General features: G+C 41.0%; 3 protein-coding genes across 3 annotated transcripts; 2 read left to right on the forward strand and 1 right to left on the reverse strand.

The window, feature by feature from the left end:
- syt18b (synaptotagmin XVIIIb) lies at positions 1–4,017 on the forward strand. The gene is made up of 5 exons (XM_070907028.1): positions 1–145; positions 881–1,893; positions 2,432–2,588; positions 3,617–3,777; positions 3,871–4,017. Exons 1-5 carry the CDS (start codon positions 1–3, stop codon positions 4,015–4,017), a joined length of 1,623 nt encoding a protein of 540 aa, XP_070763129.1.
- Positions 4,018–5,007: 990 nt separating this feature from the next.
- On the reverse strand, positions 5,008–12,236 carry LOC139286289 (early endosome antigen 1). The gene is made up of 21 exons (XM_070907030.1): positions 12,204–12,236; positions 12,057–12,121; positions 11,665–11,950; positions 11,393–11,490; positions 11,173–11,308; positions 10,941–11,066; positions 10,704–10,829; positions 10,513–10,608; positions 10,262–10,415; positions 9,968–10,211; positions 9,586–9,850; positions 9,417–9,484; positions 9,256–9,319; positions 9,010–9,123; positions 8,696–8,759; positions 7,938–8,017; positions 7,753–7,851; positions 6,766–6,888; positions 6,517–6,657; positions 5,527–5,584; positions 5,008–5,120 (listed from the first exon to the last, which is right to left on the reverse strand). Exons 1-21 carry the CDS (start codon positions 12,234–12,236, stop codon positions 5,008–5,010), a joined length of 2,553 nt encoding a protein of 850 aa, XP_070763131.1.
- A 1,640-nt stretch (positions 12,237–13,876) lies between these two features.
- On the forward strand, positions 13,877–16,675 carry edc3 (enhancer of mRNA decapping 3 homolog (S. cerevisiae)). The gene is made up of 6 exons (XM_070907691.1): positions 13,877–14,040; positions 14,149–14,375; positions 14,462–14,800; positions 14,897–15,050; positions 15,597–15,814; positions 15,910–16,675. The coding sequence occupies exons 1-6, from the start codon at positions 13,877–13,879 to the stop codon at positions 16,242–16,244; spliced, it is 1,437 nt and encodes a 478-aa protein (XP_070763792.1). The 3' UTR covers positions 16,245–16,675.
- The last annotated feature ends 1,009 nt before the right edge of the window (positions 16,676–17,684 follow it).

Raw genomic sequence — 17,684 nt, forward strand, 5'->3', positions numbered from 1 at the left:
ATGCCTTACCATGATGAGGAGTACCCAGGTCAGCCTCTGTGGCAGTCTGTGCTGCTCTTCTGCTGTAAGGGCATGATTGAGGGCATCATGGTCATACTCTTCTTCTGGCTTCTGGTGCAGGTCCTTTTCACCAAACAACTAGAAGGTATGGTCTTAAAGGATAGGTTCACATTTTTTTAAAGCCTAAAACAACCCTCACATGCCCATATTTATTTTAAAAGAGTTATTGGTCGCTGCAATCAATCCCCCAGTCCATGCCGACCATGAAGAGATCTCTTCCTAACATGATTCCAGTGTAAGAAACGGGGAACAAAATCCACAGTCTTTGCTCTGTCTAAAAATTTATTAAGCTAAAGCGAATATGAGGCGTCATCAGTCTGACTTAGTCAAATAAAGTAGGTATCTTCCAAAGTTTCTGTGTTTTTAGGACAATATTCCCTCTTTGTGTTACTATCCCTGAAGAAAGGAAAAAAAGGGGGGGGGTTGCAATAAAAGGCTGTAATTTAGGAAGATGATCTCTTGTTATGACTAATTCATACTTCTGAAGCCTCATATTATACATTTTTTTGCACACATCAAGGACTGGATTTTGTCCCCCATCTCTTCCATTGGAATCACATGAACTATCACAGCCACCAACACATTTTTCAGTGTACATATAGGTATGCAAATATTGCTTTAAGATAGGCGATAAATGAAAATGTGAACCAATCCTTTGACAGTACTTTAATATGAAGCATAGGGTCTATGCTTTCAGGTAAATGGGGTAAAATAGTACATGTTGTGTGTTATGTAATCCAGGGGTTGCATGAGGGTCAATTACCACCATTTTTTAAACTGCAGCCATCTGATTGATCTTATTTTTCTCTCTTGTTTGCAGTTCACCTCCAAATTCTTCTTTTGGTTGGACTCATAATCTTTTGTCTGTGTTTGGTCCTGGGATGTATTCTGTGCTGGAGGAACAGTCAAATGTGTCCGGTGCAAGACAAAGATCCTGTGACGTCAGCACCAGTTTCTGCTGAACCTGTGACCTTTGCCCAGAACCCGCCTCCCTCAGCAGCGACAACAGTGTCCAGGCAGCAATTCGAGGGGATGGATGGAGATATACTGGAGTACCCCTCCACTTTCACCAGCCCTGCCCCTTCAGACGGTGAATTTACGCCATTCTCAAATCAAGCTACAGCTGCCTCTGAGCGGAAGGAGCAGCCAAAGTCTTATTTTTCCCTGCGCCGCCTCAGCACACCACCACTTACGTCACCCCTTTATAAACCCATAGATCCCAGTCATGCTTCCCTGCCTTCATTTCCCAAACTGGGACTGTTGTCCAAAACATGTAAGGCTCTGCAGAGGCGCTGCACAGTGACTGGGGGTAGTATATCTTATAATGAACACAGCAGGCTCACCAGCCCCAGCGCTGTCTCTCTTACTATGCCTGAAGAACCGATCCCGCTGGCTCCACTGAGCTATGGCTCCAGTGCCAGCTGCCAACAGCCAATATCACCAAAACCATGCCTCCATTTCACTATGGCCTTCTCTCCAGAGCAACAAACCCTGGAAGTCACTGTCCTCGGCCTCACTGGGACGCCCCACAGACTGGAGGACGTGTCTGTGCTGGGCACCCTGCCGCCTCTGTACCCCTGTCCCATACAAGCCTCTGCCCACAGCAGCCTCAGCCCTGAGACCCACAGCCTGGTGCTGCTTTTGAAGGTGAGCTCTGTGAAGGAGCTCCAAAGGTGTGTACTGAGAATAGCCGCATACACACGGGACCCTCCCAGCCTGAGAGGCATCGCACTGGGCGAACTGGAGGCCCAATGTAGAGGAAGAGACTGGAGAGCAGAGCGTCCATTTCACTTCACGAAAGAACTTAACCCAAACAAGTGGAAGCTAAAAAAGGTATTGAATTAATATCTGTGAGCAGGTATTGACTTTATGTTTAAGATGCATAGCTGTATGGCCAGATTAACCTACCTAGGTTAGGTAGGTATGTTGCTGAGCCCCTTTTGTCCCTCCTTTTGAGCACTTTTAGGACTTTAGGACCACAGAATGCACTTTACAAAGTCAATGATAAACATTCGAGCTCTACACGCAGTGACACACAGTGAACCTTGGGGCTTGGGGGTCAGTGTGGGTTTGGGGGCCTGGGGCAGATAGTTGCCTGCTGTTCCAAGTTGGTAATCCAGTATGGATGGATGGAGATTACCAGTTGAAATTATCTGCTGAAACAAGCAAAAGGGGGAATAAATGGGGCCATTCAGTTTTGTTTGATTTTTGTTTTGCTGTGTTGCACATGTGATATCTGTGATGAACTTTTTTTTTTTCCTTTGGTAATTCATGTGATGTTTGTACAATACAAAGCAAAAGCCTCATGCTGCATTTCCTGCTGATTGAAGTTTCCCTCTCTGCTCTGTGAACTTTTGCCCTTTGACTGCAGAGTCTGATCTCACAGGACGCACCGATGTGTAAGGGGCTTAGCTGTCCTCCACAGATCTTCATTTTGCTTCAGTATCAGACTCTGGCCCACCGCATCAAAGCCACGGTCCTCAGAGCAGATAACATAGACATCCTCATTCACACGTCAACAGCAGCAGGTAAATCCAGCATTTAATGTCACTTGGATTTGACAGAACGTGTGTTTTATTCAGAGATCCCATAAGGACATCATGCACAGAGGCATTATGTAAGCATGCAAGGGAAGAACTAACTTCTTCTTTCAGGGGCAGAGGTAAAGTAATTCCCTATGTTTGCTTTTAATGTTTAGGGGATTAAATGATGTCTTACAGGACCCAAATGCAGCAGGAGATCATCCCTTCTTTTAATGACATTGTGGTTTAATCCCTCACTATTCACAATCCTCATGAAAATGTTCCAATCTCCTCTGGATCTCTGATCTGACAGATCTAATCTTTGTTTGCATTAGCCGTCCGAGCATTATTTTTATTGCAGACAAGCACATCCTGTATGCAGAGCCATTAGACTTTATGATATCTATTTCATGTACATTATGTCACATAAATTTGACGAGGATAATCTCTTTATGTTTTATATCAGACTGTAAGTATTTGTTCATATTCATAGAGAGTAGACAGAAGTGCATTACTATGAAAGAAGATGGGGGAAAAAATATTTATTTTATGCATTGCAGCTCCATTTTTTACTTGACCAAATCTTTTTACGATGAGGACAGTAAAAAACCCTTGGTTTCATTGTGTCTTGGAATTTTATACAGTTTTTGTCACAGGACAGTGTGCATAAACATTCTTGTGTGATGGGATTTTTCAACATTTCCACCTTTTGATAAGTGTGTTTTTGATCTAAATAACTAAAACAGAGACTCTAGTGGATTAGAAAATGTCTGCACCTGTCAGGTTGGCAGCTTCCACCACAGCAAGAAAAGAAAGATTCAACGACAACTAACAGAAACATATTTTTGGTCTTGTGGTATGTCAAATGAAGTCAGGCCTACATTTGAATTTGACACCTGTCTCATGAGTATACAGTAAAGGGTTGTCCTGCCATTTACTGTTTCTAATTGTGTTTATTTGTAAACAGTGGGAAAGTAATTTCCTTTTCATGTTAAAGATTATTTTTTCAGCCTTTACAATGTGTTTGTGCACAGAATACCAGGTGCTGATCAATCTGCATCATGAGGGAGTTGTGATCAGTAGCAGAGAAACTAAAGGAGGGTCCTTCACTGTGTGGAATACTTCTTTCCTGTTTGACCTGCCTCCAGGAGACGTCAGTCAGCTGCCTCTCATGCTCGAGTTCATAATCACGCAGGTAAAGATCGCTTTGGGAGCTCACAACATTTGTTTGTATTGTATTTTGACTACCCTGTGAATTCCATATTCCTGCTCCTTTCTCATGTGACAGAATCAGGTCCTTCCAGAGGGTAAAGTTCTTGGTCGAGTCCGAATCGGCGCAGAGGCCACAGATGCAGGACGTGCTCACTGGAGGGACATGTGCAACCTGCAGGTGGAGCAAGCACGCTGGCACACTGTACAACCAGAGCATCTATAGGACTGATCAGTGGCTGACATACTGCATGTGTGCAGTCAGTGGGTGTGCAAAATAAGGTATTATAGGTCACCTTTGCCACGACTGTTTCACTTTGTAAATCAAATGATGTGTTTACTGACACTGCAGTTCTAACAGATGTACATATGGGCACTCAGCAATAATACCTATATAATGGCCTTATTTATAATTTATCAACCTGTGAATTCTCCTATAGGAAAGTGATGCAAGTGTAGAAAATTACTTTTGGAACGACACAGTGTAAATTCAGAGCTTGTTGGCTTATAACAGAACGATGTATTTGTGAAACATTACCTGGAGTGGACTTTCTAAATGGATCTTGTACAATTTTGGAGAACTTAGTGAGCTCTAATAACCATTTGATGTCTCTCCCTGCAAACAAAGGAAATACATGAGGGTAATCGAACTGAGCAATACTGTCTTTATCTACAAATACTGAAGAGTTACTCTAGTGTTCAGTCCCTGTCACTAAAATACACTTTGTCATTCATTCAATGTGTGAGTAATGTGTAATACACACTTTATATACTCTCATGTACATCTGTAGTTTTACACTTCTTAGATACGTTTCAAATATCTTGTTGGCTGTAGGATTTTCTGAATGTAAAAATGATGTGAAGCACCATGTCATGTAAATAAAACACACTTTTGCCTGAGGCAGCTTGGTGACTTTTATCAACACTAAATTGTCTGAGGTATAAATGGTCAAATTGTTGCTGTATTTTACTGATCACCACATTTCTGTTATACTGACAAACGAAAATATCACAATCCTTTTATTCATAGTTAAAAAGCTTCTACCAAGTATCCCCTTAGCAGAATCTCACAAGAAAAGTGAATTAGTTATTCAATGTGAGTATATAAACATACACTAGGAGCTATAAGGCACAAAGCTGGCTGTTGCAGCACCCTGTAATGACGGTCTATGTATATAGCAAGTTTTGCCCAATTCAGGATTCTTAACAAAACACCTCATTTGCCCTCCTCTTCATCTTCATCAGGGCTACAGATATCTACAAGCTCAGCCAGGAATATTCCATCTGGATAGAGGGAAGGTAGCCTCTTCTGCTGCAGGTTAATCCCATCTGAACAGCGAGATAGGAGAGAAGACTTGTCTGATAGTTTTGCAGCAGGTGGACGGTCCGGGATTGGCTGCTTGCACCTTAGTGCGGCTAAATCAGGAAAAAGGGGAAGGGGGGGGGGGAGAGATTAATATTTCAAAATGCATATGCAGAAGATAGAAGGCCAAGGAAAGAAGAAGGGAAATATGAATCGAGATCAGGGACTTATCCACCAATAATGATGACAAAAGTAGCTTGTTGTTTTCTTAAACAACGTGCTCGATATTATTTTGTCCAGTTAGGCATTTGTGGATATGTCCCTGACTGAGATAAAGATATGAATCCCATGGTCCCCAAACTATAAACATGGCACAGATCACAGCAGACGTCTACACTAATGATTATTACACAGATTCATGCACAACTTCACCTTGCAGCAGTTTCACATTTTTTGCCTTCAGATTGCTGATTTCTGCACTCATAGTCATCTGGCAGAGGAGAGAGTAGTTTCAGATTTCTCATGTCATCTTTACATTGGGTGTTATAGGCCTCCTTAGCAGATATTCTATGTATTTCTTTAAATTAATGCTTTTTAAAGAATATGTTGGCCCATTCTATTATACTAAATAATTTATTTCACTTCTCTTTTTTAAATAGCATCTTGTTTAATATTTAAGATAATATTTAAGTTTAATATTTGAAGCACACTGTATTCTTTAGAAGATGGAATTTGCAGATGTTTTAGTGTGATTTCAAAATTAAAGGCTGTATGTTTTTAATGACTTTGAGACAGACGGTCATACCGTGGTAGTCACAGGCCTTCAGTATGAGACCATGACCTACTGTAACTCTTTCCTATCCTCTTATGGTTGAGTCAGATGTGTTCCTGCTGAGGGTTCACTCCTCAGCTTCAAATCCGATTATTTACCGAGTAGAAAAGAGTCATATGTGAGATTATAACTGGACCATGTTTCACATAGAGTTAAAGTGGTTATGCAGCCAGGCTAACACCCCTCCCCGTGTGCTGTATGCTCTTTGATTAAAGCAGAAGCTGGGATTAGTGCTGTCTGCACATATGTGTGTGTATATGTAATGAACAAATAGTTGTGTTAATTTTATGATATAATCTGTGTGCCACGATTATGCCATTATTGATATTAATTTGCATCAGTTGCAGATGCTAAAACATCATTTATGAAACATCCTAGCATGACAGACAGGTGAATATAGAAGGTGTTTAGAGTGGTGTGGTGGCTGGAGGTTTTATGTTGATGTTTTAGTCATTTAGTCATTTAGCCGTTGCTCTTAACCGACATATGGAAAAAGCAGCCACATGCATGCACACACTGCCTGTTCAGGCTGATTGTTTATGGTTTTTCAACTTGGTAATCATTCCACTTGGTGCAATTTAAGCCGTTACCACCTGTTGGCTTCGGTTGCGGAAGTTTTCCTCTGCTGGCTTTCCCTCCTCCCCTTCTGGCCAGTCACTGCTCTCCTCGTCCTCTTCAAACACTGGCATCAAACCTGAGCCCTGCTGCCAGCTCTTCCTGTCCGCTGCAATCTGAATGGAAACAAAACTGTTCTTTCTGCACATATTCACATTGGTATAATCCATTTAATCACTGTTAGTGTTTTTTGGTCATGATTTTGATTTGCTGAGGCTTCTTACCCTTGTAACTTTAGATGTGGGAGTCCAGTCTTGCGGTGAGGAGGCTTCAGTCTGAGCTGCTGCTGACCTGTTGTCAGCCTGTCCCACCTCCTTTCCTTCTCGCTCCTTAAACAGATTCTTTAACTACAAATATGGTAAGATACAGTGTATCCCTCTTATGGGGCTTGTTGACTAGCCACACTAGCAGCCCTACAAGGTCAGCATATTAGCATGCTCACAGTGACAATGCTAACATGAGGATGTTTATTATGTTTACCTTTGTCACCCTCTTAGTTCAGTGTGTTGGCATGCAAACAGTTGCTTATTAGCAATGGCTCAGATCTTTTACTTAAGTAAAAGTAGTAATACCAAAGTCTAGAAATACTCTGGCCCATTTCACAATTATTTCTATTATAATATTAGATTATAATTATTGATGCATTCATTTCATTTCCCCCAGGGACAAATTATCTGTTGTCTTATCTTATCTTGATTTATAATAATATAGCATGATTATTTTTTTGATTATATTATTAATCTGAATCTGCAAAGTAACTAGTAACTAAAGCTGTCAAATAAATGTTGTGGAGTAAAAAGTGCAATACTTGCCTCTGAACTGTAGTGAAGTAGAAGTATAAAGTAGCAGAAAATGCAAATACTCAAGTAAAGTACAGTATTTGATTGCCAAATTGGTCCAATAATTGAACAAATTAAAATTTTGACTTCATGATTGTGCTATAGAAAAAGTCAGAGGATGATAAAAGTTATTACAATTCATCCTGAGGGGAACACAAATGTAAAATTTCATGGTTATCCATCGAACAGATGTTGAGATATTTCACTCAAAACCAAACGTTATGTCACCAAAGTCATTAGGATTCATCCTCTGGAGACAAAAACCTGTCATCCATCCAATAGTTATTGAGATATTTTAGGCAGAACCAAAGTAGTGGACTGACAGACCGACATTACCATCCCTAGAGCCGCTGGATGAAAAAAGTTAAATACCTGCTCAGTGACCATCCTCCTCTGCTGGGCCGTCTCTAGAATAACTGGACTGACACTTTTATCTTTCCGGTCTTCAACAGATGGTTTCTCATCTTTAACCTGTAGAAAAGGAGCCTGTCATTTCTTATGTTTATACCCACTATAGGAGGCCATCTTTAGAGGTGTTGTTTTTAGGAACTTTTTACCAAGTGAAGCTGCCTCAATGTTTGAATCTTCTGGACTGCCAGTGTTTTCTCCTGCTGCAACTGGTTCGTCCTCCTGCTCTCTGAAAACATGTGGAGGAAGACGTTTTAGAGAAAAGTCAACACACTATCCTGTGTAGCTTTTTCAAAAGCAGGTTCAGACCTTCTAGCTGGGCCCTCAGTGAGTTAACGGCATCTGCTTGTCCTCCATCATTTTGATCATCTTCAGAGGCCTTTTTTAGAGATACAGAGATGATAAAGAAAGAAGTGACGTGCTGGTTAATTCAACACACCTGCTGATTCACAGGTGGTTCAACACAGATGTATGTATTTGAGACTGCATGTTTAGGGTGTAGCGACTGCACCTTGAGCTCCAGAGCAGAAATCTTAAGTTGAGCCTTTTCTGTCTCTCTCAGCCTTTCTAAACTCTTCAATGCGTCTTCCCTATCACAGTAAGGATGAAAATCTGTTACACACCCTCTTTCCAGTCTTCAAAACATTTAGTCACTCATCAATCTGTCAAAGGAAGCTTACTTTTCCCTCAGCTCCTTCTCTCTTTCAGACAGTTGTTGCTTCAGCCTTTGAACCTCACTGCTTTGTATACACACCTATTAATCATGAAAGTTAACTGTCAATGTTCCATACACAAAATATTTACTCTAAATACATGTTTACATAAAAATACACTGTATGACATGTAATTGCATCTTAACCATTGTTGAAAAGTTGAAAAGTTCAGTGGGGCAGGAACATCTCATTACCTGAGGGGATTTGTTTTGGCTGCTCTGGGAGTCTGATGGTGGCTCCCATAACAAAGAGGATAAGCTGATAAACAGATAGAGTACACGATAAAGAGACAGATCACAGAATTTCATTTTGAGGGTTTGCTGATGGTGCATTTTGAAAATGAAAATCTCATCAAAATCCGCTCACTCTGTCTCTGTCTGTTTGTCCTGAGTGTGCACAGCTTCACCACCTGCAAACACAAGGTCAAAACAGTTTAACGCCCCCCTGTGTTTAAAGAATGAAACAACATGTATTCTCTGCCGTATTTGAACAGTAATCTTGTTGAGACTGCTTTGCCTTTATCTTTGTATCTGTGAAGCAGCGCCTGACTCCTGCTCCTTTCCAGCTCCAGCTCTTGTTTGCATGCGTCAAGCTCAACTCTTAGCAGTGAGTCAGATTCCTTCTGTTAAAAAGCATATAGTTAAATAACCCATTTATATATACCACATCTTCTACCACATCTACATCATCTCAACAATTCAATCATCTCAGTGCCCTCACAACACTGAAAAAAAGCTTTTCAGAGATACGCTACCTTCGCTCTGGTCAGCACTGTCTCCATAGTAGCTTTGTGCTGGAGCAGATTCTCAATTTCTTCTCTAGGTAGGAAAATATGTATTATTAAAACAAAATGTGTGTGATTCTGATGGTAATTCATTTGTGGAATTGTTTTGTTTTTTTACAATATTAACTCACTTGTCTTTCTGGCCCTCTTTCTTGAGTTTTTCAATCTCGCTTGCCAGATGTACAGCTTCCTCTTGGAGCTGAAATTATATTTTTAATTTTTAATTTCGAAATTCATTATCTAAATGCACTGCTGTGGTATAACGTTCTTTTCATGGGAGTGGTAAAGGGGTAGTCTTACTTCAGTCGTGGAGTTGTTCTTTTTGAGTTTCTCTAGCTCCTCCTGTGTGGACTGCAGAGTCAAAGCCACCTGTTGCCATTTGTCAGTCCAATGTGCAGCCACAGCTTGTAGTTCCTCGGTGCTTTGGACTCTCATCGCATCCTGTTTCTGATACTCTTCTTCCTGCAGGTGTAGCTTCTCCTCCTTCTGAAGGACCTCAGCCTCCAAACTCAGGCACTGATCCTGCAGTTTCAGTTTTTCTAATTCCAAAACTTCCACAGATTTCCTTGAAAAAAATGTTTGTGGGTTTCAGTAAAAAGAGGGTAGATATATTACATTGCACAGTTGATGATACACATTTCATCTTCAAATCTCGAAGAATAGTGTTTGATGAGAATCTCACCTGAACTGGCAGCACTTTTTTTTCATCTCTGTGAGCTCCTCATGTCGACCTTCATTCATTTTACTCAGTTCCTCTTTTTCTCTGATCAGCTGAGAGCATTCTGTCTCCAGATCTGTGACCTGTTTGGAGTTGATGACCCTCTCTGCTGTTATCTCCTGTAGCTGAGACTGTGATGTTTTCAGCTTCTGCTGAATCATTTCAAGCTCACTGGTCAGTTTTATATTCACCTGGCGTAAAGACACAACAGGAATAATTTAATAAAAAATTCAGAAAAACATGAAACTTAACTAAAAGGTGTCCACTTAAAGCTTTTAACCTCTCCAAGAGCCTTTGATTTTTCCTCAGTGTCAGCCTGAATGACAAGGACCTCACGGCCCTCTGAACTTTGTTGGGCCTTCTTCAGCTGCAGCTCCAGGACCTGGACCCTCTGGTGCAGATCTGCTTTCTCCTATACAAGACACAACAAATACCTGGTCATAATTCCAAAACATGATATTATGATTTTAAATACCTCAGAAATTGTAGCTAAAGATGATATATGATACCTGGATCAGGTGATCCAGAGGCCTTGTCAGTTTGGCCTTCAGTTCTTTTATATCATCCTCCAGCTTTAGCACTTGAGTTGACAAGATGGCTTTTTCCTGAGAACAATTAAAGACAATTTTCAAGGTGCAATTCCTGTTATAAAGTTGTAATGTAGGATATGGTAATATTGAATCACAGACAGGAAACTGACCAGGCATGCTTGGCTGATCTTGTTGTTTGCTTCACTCAACTGTTCTTGTACTTCAGAGTGATTCTGCTTTGTGTGGTTAAACCTCTGGTTCATCTCCTCTATTTGATTCAACAGTGTTCTCTGTGTCTAGGTAGATAAAAAACAAAGTGCACACAGCCTTAACGTGTACATATGGAAGGAAAAGAAATGGCAGTATAACAGATGTGTAACTTTTGTACAAAACTTTTCCAAACTGACCTCTGTGGAAGTCTGGAGTTTCCGGAGTGCCTGGTTTCGTTCTTCTTCTTGTGTCTTTGCCCTCACCTCGGCATCTCTCAGAGCCTCTCTCAGCTTGTACAGCTCTGTGTCAACCTTCTGCATCTCCTGAATTAAAGCCGTGTGTAAAAGCAATGTTTACCAAACAGAAATACAGAATACTACATTATCTAGAACACAAATCTATTTTTCATGATGCATAAAGCTTACACACCTGTCTGTTAAAGTCTTCTTGACTCATTGGTAATGATCTGCTAAGCGAGCCAGGAGTTCTTTCGGTTGGTTGATCATTGCCTCCTCTGTCCAAAGTAGACCTCATTTGCAACAGGTCCTTCTCCAGCTGTAGGACCCTTGTGAGTGAATTTCACATGAGGAACTTCAATCTTTTCTAAAGTCATTCAAATGATCCTTTCCATGTCTTTCGCTGCACTTACTTTTCATGAAGCTCTCCACGTTGCCGGCTCTTTTCAAACTGGGATAATTCAGCTGCCTCCTTCTTCTGCTCAAGAGTGCTCATCGCTTCCGACAGCTGCTGTGAAACACATCAGTGCAAGATAATAGGATGCTGTGTGCAACTGAAACACATACCAAACTCCTATTCAACTCCTACTCAAAGCAGAAGAACTATAAAACCTATAAAACAGTGGCAAGGAGGGAGAAAGGTAGATCATAGAATCTGTTTCCATAGAGATTTTTGTTTACTTACCTTATGTTTCATGTCAAGCAGTTTTGCAGTAGTTATGTTGTAGCTCAGCTGTGAATTTCTGGTCCTCAGCCGGTCCAGCTGAGTGTCGAGACGCTCGTGAGTATCCTGCAGGCATTGCACCGCTTCTGCTTGTCTAAAGCTACTTTCACCACGGGCAGCCCTTAATTCTGCCCCTGGACACGGAGGAAAGGATCGTGTAGCACCCTCAGGCGCCAGATGGGACAATGACTGCCACTTCTTTAGACCTGGGTCATTCTGTCTGAAGCCACTGGTGCTCCCAGATGTGCTGGAGTACATACATTATATCAGCCAGAATTTAGTACACCACCATGACTTGATGATGAATATTACTGTCTCTGTCGCTTAAAAACTGTATAGATTATGCCCCTCACCTCGTGCTGACTTTGGACAGAAACCCTGTCCCAGAGACAGTTGCCATACCACACCATGCTGAGGTCTAAGAAAGAAAACCACACATTTATACAACAACTACATCTCAATCTGTTTTACTAGAAAAAAAGACCATATCTTGGTCTTACCTGGGCTGTAAAGCGAGAGTTGGTGTCCCACATGTCGAGGTCCGTGAGAGAAAATGGACTAGAACTTCTGCATGAGGGTCTAAACATTTTCAAGTCTCTTTCCAGATCCAAACTATCACTGCCCTTTGTATGGGAGAGGCTACAGTCCTCATCTCCCCACATGTCTGCCCAAGCGTCAGGGATAGATTTTCACACAAAGTTGGCAGCTTGAGGTGTGTGGCTATTCTTGGATCATGTGTCTTGATATTTCCTCTTCGTGCTTGATGGTCAACAACTAATTTTTACCCTACATGCTAATTACAGTGTGTTTGTGATCATTTACTCTTATTATGGATTTGTTAATTACACTCTTTTCCATATGTAAATACAAGTATGTCTCATCAAATTTATAAAAATGTGATTGATAAGAAAAGAAACACAACATATGATATGATTTAACAGCTGGCGTCTGCACAAAATGACCCTTTCTCTTACAGTACCTTGCTGCAGAAACCATCTCCTGACAATGCTCACTTGCTCTGCTTGTATGCCTGACACAGCTTTGATTGCAAGCTTTTCACTGTACAGCCCTTGAACTGAGTATCCATGGTAACCTATGCACACAAGAGGCAGTGGGGTGGGTGTGTCATGCGCAAATACTTCTGGGATAGTCTCCACATGATCTCATTCAGTCTGCTGACTGGCTGTTTGTTGACATGCGTTGTTAAGAACATCTCCCAAACAGTGATAATAATACACATAGCTTACCTCTGATTAATCATTTATGACAGTGAATTTGTCTGAATTGATTACAGTTACCTTTAGGTATATAGACAGAAGAAATGCTATAATGTTAATATTATATTCTTTGATAGGTGGTTTTTAAAGGATTTTATTTTAGCTCCAGGGACAAGCAAGCATGTGATGAATTGTCAGATAGTATCACACCTGTGTAAGCATGCTAATACTCTACAGCTCGGTGTGAAATATTGCATGCTACTGACTAAAGGTCCTCCAAAGGTGTTTCTTTGCATACGCCAGTCAGACCATTATTCAGCTCTATCTTTCAAAAATATTGCACATTCCAATTAATGCTCAAATTGTCATTAGCGTTACATGTGACTCAGCATTCAAAAATAAACAAAACAAAACAAAAGCAAGACCTTTTGATAACCAAATCCATTTCGGTTCTTCGCAGTATGTCAGATTTCGCTTATTTACATTTAGGTAAAAATTATTTCACTGTTAAGCTCTTATTTTGAAAAATGCCTTATATCGGAAACCGGAAGTAGTCATCCAGAAGCTAGCGAGCAGCAGCTTTTGACCATTCAAGAAGCTAAAAGCTAGCAGTTTAGGGGAACAATATTCGTTTCAGCACTCCACACTTCATTCACTTGTGTTCTTGTAAAGAGTGTGCTTCGCATTAATTCCGGAAAGGTACAACACTTTAACCCCAAATACAGCGTTTGCGTCTTGAAATGAACGCTAGATAGTAACTTAGCTATGCTAGATAACAGGCCGACGCCAACGCTAGCCAGTTAGCATAACTGTTGGGTAACATAAAGCAATTAGTATTTCTGATGCCCTACTGTCAGAAAATTAGCTTATTAATTTAACAAAGTTTGTGGTGACTATCAGCTTTCTCTGACAAGTAACGTTAAACTGAAACTTCTGTTCATTAACATTGTGCAGTCATGGCTGCGGATTGGTTGGGTAGTTTGGTGTCAATTAACTGTGGGCCAACTCTGGGAGTCTATCAAGGAGAGGTGGTATCTGTGGACCAGTCCAGCCAAACCATCTCCTTAAGACAACCTTTCCATAATGGAGTCAAGTGCCCTGTTCCCGAGGTCACGTTCAGGTAAAGCTCAGCCTCGAATTGTTTGCTCACTTGCTGTTTTTCACAGATTGAGTAACAACTACTGTTTCTTCCTGTTACTAAATGTATTATTTTATCTCTTTTCTGCAGTGCCATTGACATAAAGGAACTGAAGATTTTAGATATCAGAAATGGCAATGTTAGGAATAGCTCTTCGGGATCTACAAAGGTAAGCAGTGCTCCAGTTGCAGTCCCAAAGGGGGACCCCAGATGTGTGGAGAAGATAAACTCTCCTCAGCACTGCTCTAAAAGCTATGGAGACCGTCATCTGGATGTACCCGGTCAGCCAAAAGGGTTTCGTCGAAGGCACAACTCCTGTAAGTGCAATGTAGTACAACTTGGTCAGGAAAATGTATTGCTGATTGTTGCTGTGTTGAGGTTTACTATGTACTTTTCCCAACAGGGTCATCTAGTAGTCGAGGGGCAAACCAAGTGACGCCGAAAAAGAACGGGGTGAAGAACGGTCAGATGAAGCACAGAGACGATGAGTGTTTTGGAGATGGCATGGACGACGGGCTCGATACAGACTTTGATTTTGAAGGAAACTTGGCTCTTTTTGACAAAGCAGCAGTTTTCTCAGAAATCGACATATCGGAGCGCCGTAACGGTGCAAGGTCACGTGGGACACCTCAAGAGCAGACGCCCTCACGGTATCGTCATGATGAAAACATCCTGGAGGCCAAACCTATTGTGTACAGACAGATTACTGTACCACAGCCTGGTGCCAAAGAGTACTGCACTGGTAAGTGTTTCACATTGTAATGAAACAAATGGTAGTGAGGGAGGGCAAATGATCTGAAGTAGACTGTTATATAATTGTGTCCTTTTTTCCATACAGACTCTGGGCTTGTTGTACCCAGTATATCCTATGAACTACACAAGCGTCTGTTGTCTCTCGCTGAGCGCTATGGTCTCTCACTGGAGCGAAGACTTGAGATGACTGGAGTGTGTGCCAGTCAGATGGCACTTACATTGCTGGGTGGTCCCAACAGGTAAGCATGTAGTGATGGTTTGTAAGCACAGATGAAACAGCCTTTTGCTAAATGTAAATACTTGTATTTTATTGCCTGCTGACCTAATATCCTAAAAAGCATATCTTCTAAGAATAACTTTCTATGGCCAGTATAGTGTTTTAATTTTTGTTTGTTTTTCATAGGCGTTAGTTACTTACCTGTTTACAGTGGTTAAGTGTTGTTAGCAAGGTACATTATCGACTGTAACAAAATTCAAAATGATGTTAGTGTTTTGATTTAAGACCCCAAGTGTTTGATATTGATAAGCTATTATTAAATAAGCAGAAAAGAAGCAAAATTAAATAACATATCACAATCCAATATATTGGCTTATTTCACAATTATGTGGTTATATTACATATTTTGTCTTTATATATTCACATGATTATGTATTTGTTAATGTCGTAATAGACACTTTGGGCCTCCATACCAGTGAACCTTATTGTTTTATATGTAAAATATGAATTTACTTTCAAGTGCTTGGAGAACACACAATTCAGGAAAGCTTTTTCGCGTTTCTTCCAGATTCACTCCAAAAAATTTACACCAGCGTCCCACAGTGGCTCTACTTTGTGGCCCTCACGTTCAGGGAGCTCAGGGCATCAGCTGTGGTCGTCACCTTGCCAATCACGAAGTGGAGGTCATCCTGTTTCTGCCCAATTTTGTCAAGATGCTCGACTCGGTCACCAGCGAGGTCACACTCTTCAACAAGACTGGTGGCAAACAGGTGTCAAATATCAAAGGTGGGCTTATTTTTCTGCTTTCATTTTTTACTCAGGTAGTCAGGTCAAGCAATATATCTTGAGATTTTGTCATATTTTTCTCTTGGACTCCACAGACCTTCCAGACACCCCAGTGGACCTAATCATTAACTGCCTGGACTGCCACGAGAACACATTCCTGATGGATCAGCCTTGGTACCGAGCAGCCGCTGACTGGGCCAACCAGAACCGAGCACCAGTGCTCAGCTTAGACCCTCCTGGTAGCGGACAGGGGCAGGCAGTCGAGGCCAAGTGGTCCCTCTCTCTTTGCCTCCCCCTTCCCCTGGCTGAGGGGGCTGGCAGGGTTTACCTGTGCGACATAGGTGTCCCTCGCCAGGTGTTTCAGGAAGTGGGAATCAAGTACCATTCTCCTTTTGGCTGCAAATTTGTCATTCCCTTGCACTCTGCTTAATGGGACAGATTGAATCTTTCACCCTCATGACCATTTGGGTTTTGGCGCCTTATATTCCAGAGTATCAGCTGTTTTTCTGCTCAACCCATCAACATGTGAACGGGACTTTTCCCTCATACTTAAGGACCACTGTTTGGTACATTAGTTCTACAAGGACTAAGTGCATATTGTCAGCATAGGAAAGAGCTTTATTGAAAAAGTAAATGTGTTGACCATTAGAGGCTTCAGCAGTTATGTAGATACCATTGTATTTACATGTTATGATGATATTTAGAATATGCATAAATACAGCTGAAGTGTCAATCATAATAGCACATAGTATTCAGTTTTGAATAGGACAATCTCTGACTCTCTGGCACATTTCTGAATGTCACTGTATTCTAACCTCATTCCAAAACCATCTAGTGAATAAACAGAGATCCACCATATAATACATGCAAATGCGATGTCATTACATTAATATGGACGAGACAACAGAAATCCAACTTATATTGGTGTTGCTAATGGCTTAGCTTATAGCCTGCCACCACTCACTTACAGGTGTCTGATGTTTTATTAGGATAGAGACTCCATTTAGCAAATGTGGAATATTTGTCATTTATGTGAGTCATGCTGTGTTTTCATAATGAACCAGTGTTGAATGTGGCAGCTACTGGAGAGAATCCAGATATCAGCAGTTTTGTTTGTCCATGGTAAATTAGGCTGTGGTGATAAGGGCTTTGATAAGATGACACAGCACGCAAAACCTCTAGCAAACTTGCATTTTGTTGGGTAAAAAAAAAAGGGTGATGATGTTACATCCAGGCTAGCCTCCTTTCCACTAGCTTCTGTAACTCAAAAGAAATGGAAACCGTTGTGACCTTTAAGTTAAACTTTACAGATTACAGAAAAAACCACAGCTGCCATGAATACACTTCAAGAGTGGCAGTGCAGGTACTGTCACCATAACTTAAATGCAGCTAAAACATAAATACTGAATAACCAACAATATTTGATAGTTTTTCAAAAAACTACTGTCCTTATCTAAATTCATGAAGCGGGCAACAAGGCATACTGTTGAGATGTCTGTACCAAGGCTGTCTTTTTAGTCCTTATCGTTGTTACAAATGTCAGTGAGATTTTGAATGAGGTTTTCTTACTTCTGGACCAGAAAGTTCTGGTTTCACTTTGGCTCTCTAGTGTATCACTTAAAGGACCATACCACAGTGTAAGCAAGTCCCTTAACTACAAATCATGTACATTTAACATTTGTGCTTACCTTGTTTTAAATGCAGACGACAGTTTTTCGGTTATTACTGTGTAGTATGAAAATCAATTCAGCAGACTCGTAGAGCTCTGTTATGTTCCGTGACATTTTGGCCAATTTACGTTGTTGTGGTAATGTAGTTTAGATTTCAAAAGTCTGCACTGCATTACACTGACAAAAATTAATACTTGACA

This window comes from Enoplosus armatus, chromosome 6 (assembly GCF_043641665.1).
Source record: "Enoplosus armatus isolate fEnoArm2 chromosome 6, fEnoArm2.hap1, whole genome shotgun sequence".
NCBI classification, from domain to species: Eukaryota; Metazoa; Chordata; class Actinopteri; order Centrarchiformes; family Enoplosidae; genus Enoplosus; species Enoplosus armatus.

What these genes read in the sequence shown, in the direction of transcription:
- LOC139286289 (XM_070907030.1), bottom strand. Translation starts at nt 12,236, where the DNA reads ATGTGGGACACCAACTCTCGCTTTACAGCCCAG. An exon ending in ACAAAGATAAAGGCAAAGCA is followed by an intron (nt 8,760 to 9,009) that starts GTCTCAACAAGA and finishes TCTGTTTATCAG; the next exon opens with CTTATCCTCTTTGTTATGGG. An exon ending in CCACATCTAAAGTTACAAGG is followed by an intron (nt 6,658 to 6,765) that starts GTAAGAAGCCTC and finishes GTTTCCATTCAG; the next exon opens with ATTGCAGCGGACAGGAAGAG.
- syt18b (XM_070907028.1), top strand. Translation starts at nt 1, where the DNA reads ATGCCTTACCATGATGAGGAGTACCCAGGTCAGCCTCTGTGGCAGTCT. An exon ending in ACAAGTGGAAGCTAAAAAAG is followed by an intron (nt 1,894 to 2,431) that starts GTATTGAATTAA and finishes CTTTGACTGCAG; the next exon opens with AGTCTGATCTCACAGGACGC. An exon ending in TCACACGTCAACAGCAGCAG is followed by an intron (nt 2,589 to 3,616) that starts GTAAATCCAGCA and finishes GTTTGTGCACAG; the next exon opens with AATACCAGGTGCTGATCAAT.
- edc3 (XM_070907691.1), top strand. Translation starts at nt 13,877, where the DNA reads ATGGCTGCGGATTGGTTGGGTAGTTTGGTGTCAATTAACTGTGGGCCA. An exon ending in GTTCCCGAGGTCACGTTCAG is followed by an intron (nt 14,041 to 14,148) that starts GTAAAGCTCAGC and finishes TCTTTTCTGCAG; the next exon opens with TGCCATTGACATAAAGGAAC. An exon ending in TCGTCGAAGGCACAACTCCT is followed by an intron (nt 14,376 to 14,461) that starts GTAAGTGCAATG and finishes TTTTCCCAACAG; the next exon opens with GGTCATCTAGTAGTCGAGGG.